At 48.0% G+C, this 12,173-nt stretch overlaps 2 protein-coding genes across 3 annotated transcripts in view; one reads left to right on the forward strand and one right to left on the reverse strand.

The window, feature by feature from the left end:
* ergic3 (ERGIC and golgi 3) overlaps positions 1-12,173 on the reverse strand; it is a 55,998-nt gene that overhangs the window by 12,757 nt on the left and 31,068 nt on the right. The window contains exons 8-9 of the mRNA XM_078236983.1: positions 11,779-11,810; positions 8,532-8,628 (exon numbers count right to left, since the gene is read on the reverse strand). Of these exons, the coding sequence (XP_078093109.1) occupies positions 8,532-8,628; positions 11,779-11,810 (129 nt within the window). The remainder of the gene's footprint in view (positions 1-8,531; positions 8,629-11,778; positions 11,811-12,173) is intronic.
* romo1 (reactive oxygen species modulator 1) lies at positions 567-3,464 on the forward strand. Of its 2 annotated transcripts, none has more exons than XM_078237009.1 (3): positions 567-592; positions 1,967-2,097; positions 3,238-3,464. In XM_078237009.1, the coding sequence occupies exons 2-3, from the start codon at positions 1,967-1,969 to the stop codon at positions 3,344-3,346; spliced, it is 240 nt and encodes a 79-aa protein (XP_078093135.1). In that variant the 5' UTR covers positions 567-592; the 3' UTR covers positions 3,347-3,464. The 2 variants fall into 2 exon arrangements, with proteins under 2 accessions (XP_078093135.1, XP_078093134.1); XM_078237008.1 differs by having other exon boundaries at positions 572-630.

Below are 12,173 nucleotides of genomic sequence, written 5' to 3' on the forward strand. Positions count from 1 at the left end.
CCTGCACATCTTTGGATGTGGGAGGAAACCGGAGCACCCGGAGGAAACCCACGCAGACACGAGGAGAATGTGCAAACTCCACACAGACAGTGACCCGAGCCGGGAATCGAACCCAGGACCCTGGAGCTGTGAAGCAGCAGTGCTAACCACTGTGCTACCGTGCCGCCCATTTAGGATCCGCACATAGATGACCTTGTTGATCCTTAAGAGGCCCTACTCTCTCCCTTGTTACTCTTTTGCCCTTTATGTACTTGTAGAAGCTCTTTGGATTCTCCTTTGCCTTATCTGCCAAAACAATCTCGTGTCCCCTTTTTTCCCTCCTGATTTCTCTCTTAACTCTATTCCACACCGCCGATACTCTTCAATGGATTCACTTGACCCCAGCCAGTGTGAGTTACCGTGCCGCTGTGGATCCATTGGGAAAGCTGCAGAGGTGAGGGAACTGTCACACTGCCACCATCAGCAGCACAACCCACTGCCCGGGGGCGGGGCCCGGGCAGGGGGCGGGGCCCGGGCAGGGGGGCGGGGCCCGGGCAGGGGGCAGGGCCCGGCCTCTGTGCCACTTCCGGTCCACTGCGTCACTTCCCGCACGGTAAGATGTCGGCCTGAGGCTCGGAAAGCGCATCCGCGGTGAGTGAGAGCCCGGACCCTGTCCCCGAGCTCAGCCGGCAGCAGAGGCGACGTGCCCGGGACCCAGGCAGCGGCACCCGGCACGGGATCCGGAACAAGCAGCAGCTCATCAGAGGGGGGGGGAGAGGGCAGGGGGCAGGGGGGCAGGGGGGCGGGGGGGCAGGGGGGGGCGGGGGGGGAGGGGGGCGGGGGGGGAGGGGGGGGCGGGGGGGCAGGGGGGGCAGGGGGGCGGGGGGGCGGGGGGGGGGCGGGGGGGCAGGGGGGGGCGGGGGGGAGGGGGGAGGGGGGGCGGGGGGGAGGGGGGGCGGGGGGGCAGGGGGGGGCGGGGGGGGAGGGGGGGCGGGGGGGCAGGGGGGGGCGGGGGGGCAGGGGGGAGGGGGGGGCGGGGGGGCAGGGGGGAGGGGGGGGCGGGGGGGAGGGGGGGGCGGGGGGGCAGGGGGAGGGGGGGGCGGGGGGGGGGGGCGGGGGGAGGGGGGGGGGAGGGGGGGGGGAGGGGGGGCGGGGGGCGGGGGGCGGGGGGCGGGGGGAGGGGGGGGCGGGGGGGGGGGGCGGGGGGGGGGGAGGGGGAGGGGGGAGGGGGGCAGGGGGGGGCGGGGGGGGGGGGGGCAGGGGGGAGGGGGCAGGGGGGAGAGGGCAGGGGGGAGAGGGCAGGGGGGAGGGGGGAGGGCAGGGGGGAGGGGGGAGGGGGGAGGGCAGGGGGGAGGGGGGAGGGCAGGGGGGAGGGGGGAGGGCAGGGGGGAGGGGGGAGGGCAGGGGGGGGGGGGAGGGCAGGGGGGAGGGTGGAGGGCGGGGGGCAGGGGGGAGGGTGGAGGGCGGGGGGCGGGGGGCAGGGGGGAGGGTGGAGGGCGGGGGGCAGGGGGGAGGGGGGAGGGTGGAGGGCGGGGGGCAGGGGGGAGGGGGGAGGGCGGGGGGCAGGGGGGAGGGCGGGGGGCAGGGGGGAGGGCGGGGGGCAGGGGGGAGGGCGGGGGGCAGGGGGGAGGGCGGGGGGCAGGGGGGAGGGCGGGGGGCAGGGGGGAGGGCGGGGGGCAGGGGGGGGCGGGGGGGAGGGGGGAGGGCGGGGGGGAGGGGGGAGAGGGCGGGGGGGAGGGGGAGGGGGGGGGGGGGAGGGGAGGGGGGGGGAGGGGAGGGAGGGGAGGGGGAGGGAGGGGAGGGAGATTGTTTGGTTCAATTTGAAAATTCAAGACAGCACTATTAGTATTTGGTTTTGAAATAGTCTGTCAAAATAAAGGGGTCTAAACCGACTAGAATCAGGTTATAGCCATAAACTTGTGACAGTCACAGAAATAATTCTGAAGACTGAGATGGGGTGATGTTAATCAGTCATAATGTTCTCTAGATGCCAGTCACGGTGGGACCGTATGGACAGTCACAGCCCAGCTGCTTTGACAGAGTTAAAATGGGCTTCATGATGGGCTGTGCAGTTGGCATGGCAGCTGGTGCACTTTTTGGCAGTTTCTCCTGCCTCAGGTCAGTATGATCATTGTTAACTATGTTTACCTTCCTTTTCAATACAAATACAAATGTCAGCAGCTGACTATCCCACACAAAAATCCTTCCAGTATCTGCAAACCAAAGTTTGGGAAACATTGGCCACGGGCTGAGCCTTTGTTCTCCTCTTGCCAGACTGGCCTTCCCTTTTGCAGAAGCAGCAAATTCAGAACACCCAGCACTAGCTTCCCACAAATAGTTTTGATCACCAGAATCGCGATCCTAATGTTGGAACAAAATTGTTCTTTATTGGACACCAAGGGGGCACAGTGGTTAGCACTGCTGCCTCACAGTGCCAGGGACCGGGTTCAATTCCAGCCTTGGGTCAGGGTGTGTGTGGGTTTTTTCCCACGGTCGAAAAATGTACGGGTTAGGTGGATTGGCAGCATAAACACGTGGGGTTACAGGGAGAGTGCCTGGGTAAGATGCTCTGTCGGAGAGTTGACGCAGACGCGATGGGCTGAATGGCCTCCTTCTGCACTGTAAGGATTCTAAGTTGGCAAGCTCAGGGAAAATTAGCAAAGTATGAACATGGCAATCTTATATCAGGGCGAGCTGTACTTTGTTATATGTAGTATGCGCAACATATCACGGTTGGAATTAAATATTGAACCAGCAGTAGAATTTTCTAAACTACTGGAAGTTTGACCACAGTACATTTATCACAAATATCTTAAGTTCAAAAAGGATCCAGCAAAGGCAGCCCTCAATAACTTTATAAAAGCATTGGTTGCAGGTGATCCGTATTGAGTAAATGGAGTCTGATTGCATTTGTAATGACATCTCCAGCTTGGCTCCAAATCCATTGCAATTGGTTTGGAGTTGAGTAGACCAGTCATGTAACTGAAAGGCAAATGGGGTGCCTCCAGTTCCCATTTCTTGCGCTCTTAAATGAAAATGCGCCTTTGGTGATCTTTCTAATGCAACCATGGGGATGGGAGGGGACCTTGGTATAATGTCTGTGGAAGGACAATTCCACCTGTGCAGCATTGGAGAGTTCAGCTCAGTTTAATGTCCTCCCAGATACTCGTACCAAAGCCAGATAGAAACTCCCAGGCTCCATTACTGTGTGTTTGTTAGACTCCAGCCATATTAATCATACCTTTGCTTGGTTTCTAGGCTGGGGCTGAGAGGTCGAGAGCTGCTGGGTGGTGTCGGGAAGACCATGATGCAGAGTGGAGGCACATTTGGAACGTTCATGGCGATTGGAATGGGAATCAGATGCTAACAATCAATCTTTCCTTTCTGCTGAAATTTCAAATGTTGCAGATAATGTATCACCTGTCTCTGTCCCTTTGATTACCAGCTGTACAATAATGGAGATTAAAATGTATGATTTAATATTGCATCAAGTTCCGAAAAGGACTGGGGTGTTTGTCTAACAATAGCTGAAATTCTAAAGAGTCTTTATTGGTAATACAACAGTGACAAATATCACAGGCAGAAGCAGTGAATGGATCGAATAGGGCAACCTTTCCCTTCATAACATTTAAGAGACAGGAACAAATTTTAGGATGACATAGACAGAAAGTGAATCCAGATAATGGAAAACAAGGGGATGGCAGATGAATTTAACAGGTACTTTGCATCAGTCTTCACTGTAGAAGGTACAAATAACACCCTAGCCAGAAAATCATAGACGAATGGATCTTCAGCCCATCGTGTCAGCTCCACCATTCAACGTGACCATGGCTGATTTGATATGATCCTCAACTCCACTTTACTGCCCTTACTGATCAAACATCTGTCTATCTCTACCATGACTTAATGACCCAGCCTCTGCGGTAAGAAATTCCTCATCTGTCTTAATTGGGTGATTCCTTACTGAGATTATTCCCTCTGGTCCTAGACGCTCCCACAAGGGGAAACGACGTCTCAGCATTTACCCAGTCAAGCCCCCTGAGAATCCTATATGTCTCAATGAGATTCTTCTAAACTCCAATGAGTACAGGCCAATCTACTCAACCTCATAAGAAAATCCCTCCCAGGATGAATTTTGTGAACCTTCTCTGGACTGCCTCTAATGCCAGTATAACTTTCCTTAGATCAGGGAACCAAAACTGTTCACAGTATTTCAGGTGTGGTCTAACCAGTGCCTTGTATAGTTTTAGCAAGACATCTGTATTTTTATACTCCACTGCCTTCGAAATAAAGGCCAATATTCCATTTACCTTACCAATTACCTGCTGTGCTGTAATGTTAGATTTCTTGTACTTTGTGTACGAGGACCCCCAAATCCCTCTGTGCTGCAGCTTTCTCCATTTAAATATTCAGCTCCTTTTTCTTCCAATCAAAGTGTTTACCTTCACATTTTCCTACATTACATTCCATCTGCCAAGTTTTTGTCCACTCTCCTAATCTGTCTATCCCTCTGTAGGGAGAGAGGATCTCAGGAAAATTAGTCACCAGAGAAGTAGTACTGAGTAAACTGTTAGAGCTGTGGGTTGTTTTTCAAACTGGAGGCCAGTGGTGTGCCTCAGGGATCAGTGCTGGGTCCACTGTTATTTGTCATTTATATTAATGATTTGGATGAGAATATAGGGGGCATGGTTAGCAAGTTTGCAGATGACACCAAGATTGGTGGCATGGTGGACAGTGAGGAAGGTTATCTCCAATTGCAGCGGGATCTTGATCAATTGGGCCAGTGGGCTGACGAATGGCAGATGGGGTTTAATTTAGACAAATGCGAGGTGATGTATTTTGGTAGATTGAACCAGGGCAGGACTTACTCAGTTAATGGTAGGGCATTGGGGAGAGTTACAGAACAAAGAGATCTAGGGATACATGTTCATAGCTCCTTGAAAGTGGAGTCACAGGTGGACAGAGTGGTGAAGACAGCATTCGGCATGCTTGGTTTCATTGGTCAGAACATTGAATACAGGAGTTGGGACATCTTGTTGAAATTGTACAAGACATTGGTAAGGCCACACTTGGAATACTGTGTGCAATTCTGGTCACCCTATTATAGAAAGGATATTATTAAACTAGAAAGAGTGCAGAAAAGATTTACTAGGATGTTACCGGGACTTGATGGATGGTGTTATAAGGAGAGGCTGAATAGACTGGGACTTTTTTCTCTGGAGCGTAGGAGGCTGAGGGGTGACCTTAGAGGTCTATAAAATAATGAGGGACATAGACAAGGTAGATAGTCAATATCTTTTCCCAAAGGTAGGGGAGTCTAAAACTAGAGGGCATAGGTTTAAGGTGAGAGGGGAGAGATACAAAAGTGTCCAGAGGGGCAATTTTTTCACAGAGGGTGGTGAGTGTCTGGAACAAGCTGCCAGAGGTAGTAGTAGAGGCAGGTACAATTTTATCTTTTAAAAAGCATTTAGACAGTTACATGGGTACGATGGGTATAGAGGGATATGGGCCAAATGCGGGCAATTGGGATTAGTTTAGGGGTTTTTAAAAAAAAAAATGGTGGCACGGACAGGTTGGGCCGAAGAACCTGTTTCCATGCTGTAAACCTCTATGACTCGATGATAACAGCCCAGATCCTGATAGACCTCATCCCAGGATCTTAAAATAAGTATTTAGTTAGATAGTTGATTTTTAATTTTCCAAAACTCCCTAGATTCAGGAAAGGTCCCATTAGATTGGAAGATAGCAAATGTAACTCAATTTTTCAAAGTGGGAAGGGAAACAGAAAGCAAGAAACTACAGGCCAGTTAGCCTAACCTCTGTCACAGGGAAAATGTCAGAAGCTATTATTAAACAAGTTATAGCAGGGCATTTGGATAAGCTCAAGGGAATCAGGCAGAGTTAATGTGGTTTTGTGAAAGGGAAATCATATTTAACCAACTTATTGGATTTCTTTGAGGAAGTAACATGTGTTGTGGATAAAGGAGAACCAGTGGATATACTGGACTTACATTTCCAGAAGGCATTTGATAAATTGCTACATCAAAGGTTATTGTGGAAAATGAAAGCTCATGTTATAGAGGCTAACATATTGGCGTGGACTGAAGATTGACTAGCTAACAGGAAGCAGAGAGTAGGCATAAATGAGTCTTTTTTAGGCTGGCAGAATATAGTGAATGATGTGCCACAAGGATCAGTGCTGGGACTTCAACTTCTTGCAATTTATATAAATGACTTGGACGAGCACATTGAAGGTACGGGAGCTAAATTTGCTGATGACAGATCTGTGCATTGGTCACCTTATTTAAGGAAATCTGTAACTGCGCTGGAAGCAGATCAGAGAAGGTTCACTAGACCAATACCAGGAACGGGCAGGTTACCTTGTGAGGAAAGGTTGGACAGGCTAGGCTTAAGAGAATTTAGGAGAGCAAGAGGTGACTTGACTGAAACTAGATCCTGAGGGGTATTGACAGGGTGGATATGGAGAGGATGTCACTAGAACTAGGGCTCACGATATAAAAATAAGGGATCACCCGTTTAAAACAGAACCATAGAACCATAGAAAATTACAGCTCAGAAACAGGCCTTTTGGCCCTTCTTGTCTGTGCCGAACCATTTTATGCCTCGTCCCACTGACCTGCACTTGGACCATATCCCTCCACACCCCTCTCATCCATGAACCCGTCCAAGTTTTTCTTAAATGTTAAAAGTAACCCTGCATTTACCACTTTATCCGGCAGCTCATTCCACACTCCCACCACTCTCTGCGTGAAGAAGCCCCCCCTAATATTCCCTTTAAACTTTTCTCCTTTCACCCTTAACCCATGCCCTCTGGTTTTTTTCTCCCCTAGCCTCAGCGGAAAAAGCCTGCTTGCATTCACTCTATCTATACCCATCAAAATCTTATACACCTCTATCAAATCTCCCCTCAATCTTCTACGCTCCAGGGAATAAAGTCCCAACCTATTCAATCTCTCTCTGTAACTCAGCTTCTCAAGTCCCGGCAACATCCTTGTGAACCTTCTCTGCACTCTTTCAATCTTATTTACATCCTTCCTGTAACTAGGTGACCAAAACTGTACACAATACTCCAAATATGGCCTCACCAATGCCTTATATAACCTTACCATAACACTCCAACTTTTATACTCGATACTCCGAATTATAAAGGCCAATGTACCAAAGGCACTCTTTACGACCCTATCCACCTGTGACGTCACTTTTAGGGAACTCTGTACCTGTATTCCCAGATCCCTCTGTTCAACTGCACTCTTCAGAGTCCTACCATTTACCCTGTACGTTCTTCTTTGGTTTGTCCTTCCAAAGTGCAATATCTCACACTTGTCTGCGTTAAATTCCATTTGCCATTTTTCAGCCCAGAAGAGAGGTGAAATTATTTCATTCAGAGGGTCAGTTGAGAAGGCTATTAGAAAGTATCTAGAATCCTTGGCTATATAAACACAGGCATACAGAATAGATGCAGGAAGCTATGATGAATCTTTATAAAACATTGATTAGGTATCATCTGGAGTAGTTCGTTCAATTCTGGCCATTCCCTTTAGAAGATTATCGAGGCTTTAGGGGGTGCATAGGGCAGAGGAGATTTAACAGATCACAACCAGGAATTTGGAACTTCAGTTATGTGGAGAAGCTGGGGTTGTTCTGATTGGAGCTAGGAAGGTGAAACATGTTCAAAATCATGAGAGTAAATAAGGAGAAGCTGTTTCCAGTGACAGGAGGGTCAGGAATGAGGGGGACACTGAGTTAAGGCACCCTGTAATTGGCAAAAGCAGCAGTGTGACAAGGAGATTTGTTTTTGAGCTGTGATGTGGAATGCACTGCCTGACAGGTTTAAAAGTAACATCTGAAAGGGAATTGGATAAATACAGGATGAAGGGGAAAGAGCAGGGGGGAGGGTGCAACAATTCTTTCAAAGTCCTGTGCTGTATGATTTGAAAGCATCTGGGCTTGTTCGCGCTATAATTAGCGCTTGTGGTTAGAACATTTTTGACTCCAGGAGCATAGATTTATCTCCGAGATAAAGTCCTTGTCTTTGAGCTATTCTGCTGAGGAGGATTCATTCTATCCATGTCGAGTTGGGGCAGTTACCTGAGTGGGGTGGGGTGTTTGAGAGGTGGACAGAATCGGCCTATTTTGTATTTGACCATTCTACATTGGGCCCGAGTATGTATTGACCCTGAAGACAGGAACTGGCTTGACTGTGGGATCCACAGAAGATCATTTAGTATATACAAGAGTAACAGCTGTACCAGAGAGGCAGTGAAGACATCCACCCATGTGATCCTTTCCTGGTGACGGAATCAGCAACTTCAGAAGATGATTGGGGGAACAGTCCAATCAAAGTCATTGACACAGTCTGCTTTCTATCCCACCTTTAGTAAACTGGACTGTCACTAATGCTCAACAGTAAGCACTTTATTGCCATATGTTTGTGACTTGAGTCTGAACTTACACATGGTATCGTTTCTCTTTCATCTACATAATGACATTTCAACTCGCCCTTCCTACAAGTCTTGGACTGTTCCACTTACCTTGTTGTGCTGTGATATTGCTTCCGTCCAGAGGATTGACTATTCCTGGATAATCACTGCCAAAAGAGAGCCGTTTGATATAGTGGGTCATGTTTATCTGAAAGAGAAAGCAGCAGAACACTATCACAGGAGGATGCTTTTCTAGATGCGTCTCAGTGAACAGCCATGTAAATATCAAATGGGTCGGTAAATGCATTCTTGACTGTAATCACTCACCACTGGCGAATGTCTTCAGATGCTTAGGCCATAAGCTCTAGAATTCACTCTCTAAACATCTTCCTCTCCCTCCTCCTTTAACATTCTCCCTTTAACCTAGCTCTTTGAACAAGTGTTTGGTCGCCTGTCCTAATATCGTATTGTTTGGTATCATGCTTTGTTCAATAATCACTCTTGTGCCTCAGGATGTTTACGGTGCTTTATAAATGCAGGTTGTTGTCAAAGGAAATCGAGTAAATTTGGGTAATGAATGAAAAACATTCTTCATCACCAAGTGAGCATTGGTTTTATAGAGCACGAACCTAGGAAATTAAAGTTTATTTATGAGTCACAAGTAGACTTACATTAACACTGCAATGAAAATCCCCGAGTTGCCACATTCCGGCACCTGTTTGGGTACACTGAGGGAGAATTTAGCATGGCCAGTGCACCTAACCCGCACATCTTTCGGGCTGTGGGAGGAAAGCGGAGCATCTGGAGGAAACCCACGCAGACAAGGGCAGAATGTGCACAGGCAGTGACTCAAGCCGGGAATCAAACCTGGTTCCCTGGCGCTGTGAGGCAGCAGTGCTCACCACTGTGCCACCCTAAAATCAATGTTAGGAGTAGAAAAATAGAGAATATAGATGAATTGAACAGCTATTTTGCATTGGTCTTCACTATAGAGGATACAAGTAACATCTCAGAGATAGCTGTAAATCAGGAAATGGAGGGAGGGAGGAACTCAGGAAAATTACAATTACCAGGGAAGTGATACTGAGCAAACTGTTGGAGCTGTGGGCTGACAAATCCTTGGGTCCAAGTGGACTTCATCATCGGGTGTTACAAGAAGTGTCCAGTGAGACTCCTTGGATTCAGGGAAGGGGTCATTAATTTGGAAAATAGAAAATGGAACTTCTTTATTGAGAAGGTGGGTGGGAGAGTGGTGGGAGAAGGTGTGACAGAAAGCAGAAAACTACAGGCCGGTCAGCTTAACATCTGCCACAGGGAAAATGTTAGAAGCCATGGTTAAAGATGTTATCACAGTAAGAAGTCTCACAACACCAGGTTAAAGTCCAACAGGTTTATTTGGTAGCAAATACCATAGCTCCGAAAGCTTATGGTATTTGCTACCAAATAAACCTGTTGGACTTTAACCTGGTGTTGTGAGACTTCTTACTGTGTTCACCCCAGTCCAACACCGGCATCTCCACATAAAGATGTTATAACAGGGCACTTGGAAAAATTCAAAGCAATCAGGCAGAGTCAACGTGCTTTTGTGAAAGGGAAATCATGTATAACCAAATTTTTGGGAGTTCTTTGAGGGAGTCATGTGCTGTGGATAAAAGGGAACTGGTGGATGTATTGTACTTAGATTTCCAGAAGGCATTTGATAAGGGTATGTGGGAGGTTACAATCAGATCAGCCATGATCTTATTGAATGGCAGGGCAGGTTTAACAGGTGGCGATGCTGAATTCCAGACAGTCCCAATAGTAGCCTCAGAACTCTGATGGAATTCACTACAAGTCAAAGGCAAAGCTCAGATACAGGACGGCAGGAAGTTCAGGGCATTGGGTACAATACAAAAACGGTGCGTTTTCAGTAAGCTTACACGGGACTCTCCGTAACATTCCTGAAACGAAACTAACGCAGATCGGCTTAGCAAGAGGCCGGTTAGATCATTGCTGATCAGCACCTTTGCTCCATATCTCTTCAAAACCCTTACCCAACACAAATCAATCAATCTCTGTCCTGAAAATTTCAACTCCCAGCATCCACCGCCTTCTGGGGAGGTGGTGGGAAAGAAGGGAAGAGAATTCCAGATTTTCACTATTCTGTGCACGAAGAGCTTCCACGCATCATCTCTTAAGAGACGTGAGCGTGGAAGCTCACATTTAAGGGTTATGCTCGCTTCTGGGTTCTCTCTCCAAAGGGAAAAGTTTTCACCTCTCTAGCCTATTAAATCTATGAACCATTTTTAAGAATTCACTCCTGGGACGTCAGTGGCAGTTAACAATGCCCATTCGTAAATGTGCTTGAGGTGCTGGTGGTGAGCCACCCACTTGTTCCAGGTGGTGTAGCTACACCCACAGTGCTACTACAAAGGGAGTTCCAGGATTTTGTTCTCATGACAGAGGGAGAAAAGGTGATATAGACATGATAGTGAGCGAGTTGAAGGTCAACTTGCAGAGGGTGATGTTCCCATCCATCTGCTGCCCTTGTCCTACCAGGTGGTGGAGGTCGTGGGTTTGGAAGGTGCTTTTAAAAGAACCTTGGTGAGTTGCTGCAGTGCACTTTGTAGATGGCATACACTGCTGCCACTGTGAGCCGATGGTAAAGGGAGTGAATGCTTAAGGTAGTGGATGGGGTGCCAATCAAGCAGGCTGCTTTGATTTGAATAGCACCAAGCTTTGAGTGGTGTTGAAGTCGCACTCATCCAGGCAGATGTGGATTATTCCATTAAATTGCTGACTTGTATCTTGTAGATGGTGGACAGCTTTTGGGAGTCAGGGAATGAGTTATCCACCATAGAATTCCCAGCCTCTGACCTGCTCTTGTAGCCACAGTAAACACCCCAATTAGGTCACCCTTTAACTTTCTACACACAAAGGGAATACAAGCGGCGTCAATGCACCCTGTTCTCAGATAGTATCATTCTGACAAATCTGTGCTCCATCTTTCTGCTAATCCACAGTTCCCCGCTTCTCAACATTCAGGAAATATTTTGATGCAAAGTGGGTAATGTCTCACTTCGCCATTTTTAAACCAGCTGTCACAGTTTTGCCAAGGCAATTCATCCGTGTCCCTTTGTAAATTTCTGATTCCATCTTCACTAGTTCCTGCCCTTTGAAAGTGAAAGACTTTGTCTGTTCATTATTTGTGGAGAGACTGTAAACTGTTTTATAAATGTGTTTTACGATTTCATCACAAAGTACTTTTAAGGAAGATACGAGTCTATTTGAGTTGTGCGATTTACTATACAGGGTGCAACATTAAATCAGGATTTAACAGGTTGATAAAGTGTTCTCATAAGATTGCAGCAATACCTACGTTGTCCAATCCAAAGGTTTGCAGGTCATGAACTGAGAGAGAAAAAGGAGAGAGCAAAGATGGATTAATTAAAAATAGGAGTTAATAACATCACTGGACTCTTAACCAATAGGCTACTGTTACCGCCGTAAACTGTTATGTTACCAGACTAATAAACCAGGGCTACAGAGACATGAGTTCAAATGTCAGGAAATTTAAATTCAGATAATTAAATAAATTTGGAATGAAAAGCAAGTGCAGTTTAAGTAATGGTGATCACTTTACTCATCTAGTTCACTAAAGTCCTTTTTTCCTTATGGCCTGTATATAACTCCACAACAATGTCGTTGACTCTTAATTTGCCGCTGAAATACTGTAGCAAGAGACTGAATTGTACAAACCACTATTACCGGCAT

Source organism: Mustelus asterias, chromosome 20 (genome assembly GCF_964213995.1).
Source record: "Mustelus asterias chromosome 20, sMusAst1.hap1.1, whole genome shotgun sequence".
Lineage (NCBI taxonomy): Eukaryota > Metazoa > Chordata > Chondrichthyes > Carcharhiniformes > Triakidae > Mustelus > Mustelus asterias.

What these genes read in the sequence shown, in the direction of transcription:
- romo1 (XM_078237009.1), top strand. Translation starts at nt 1,967, where the DNA reads ATGCCAGTCACGGTGGGACCGTATGGACAGTCACAGCCCAGCTGCTTT. An exon ending in GGCAGTTTCTCCTGCCTCAG is followed by an intron (nt 2,098 to 3,237) that starts GTCAGTATGATC and finishes CTTGGTTTCTAG; the next exon opens with GCTGGGGCTGAGAGGTCGAG.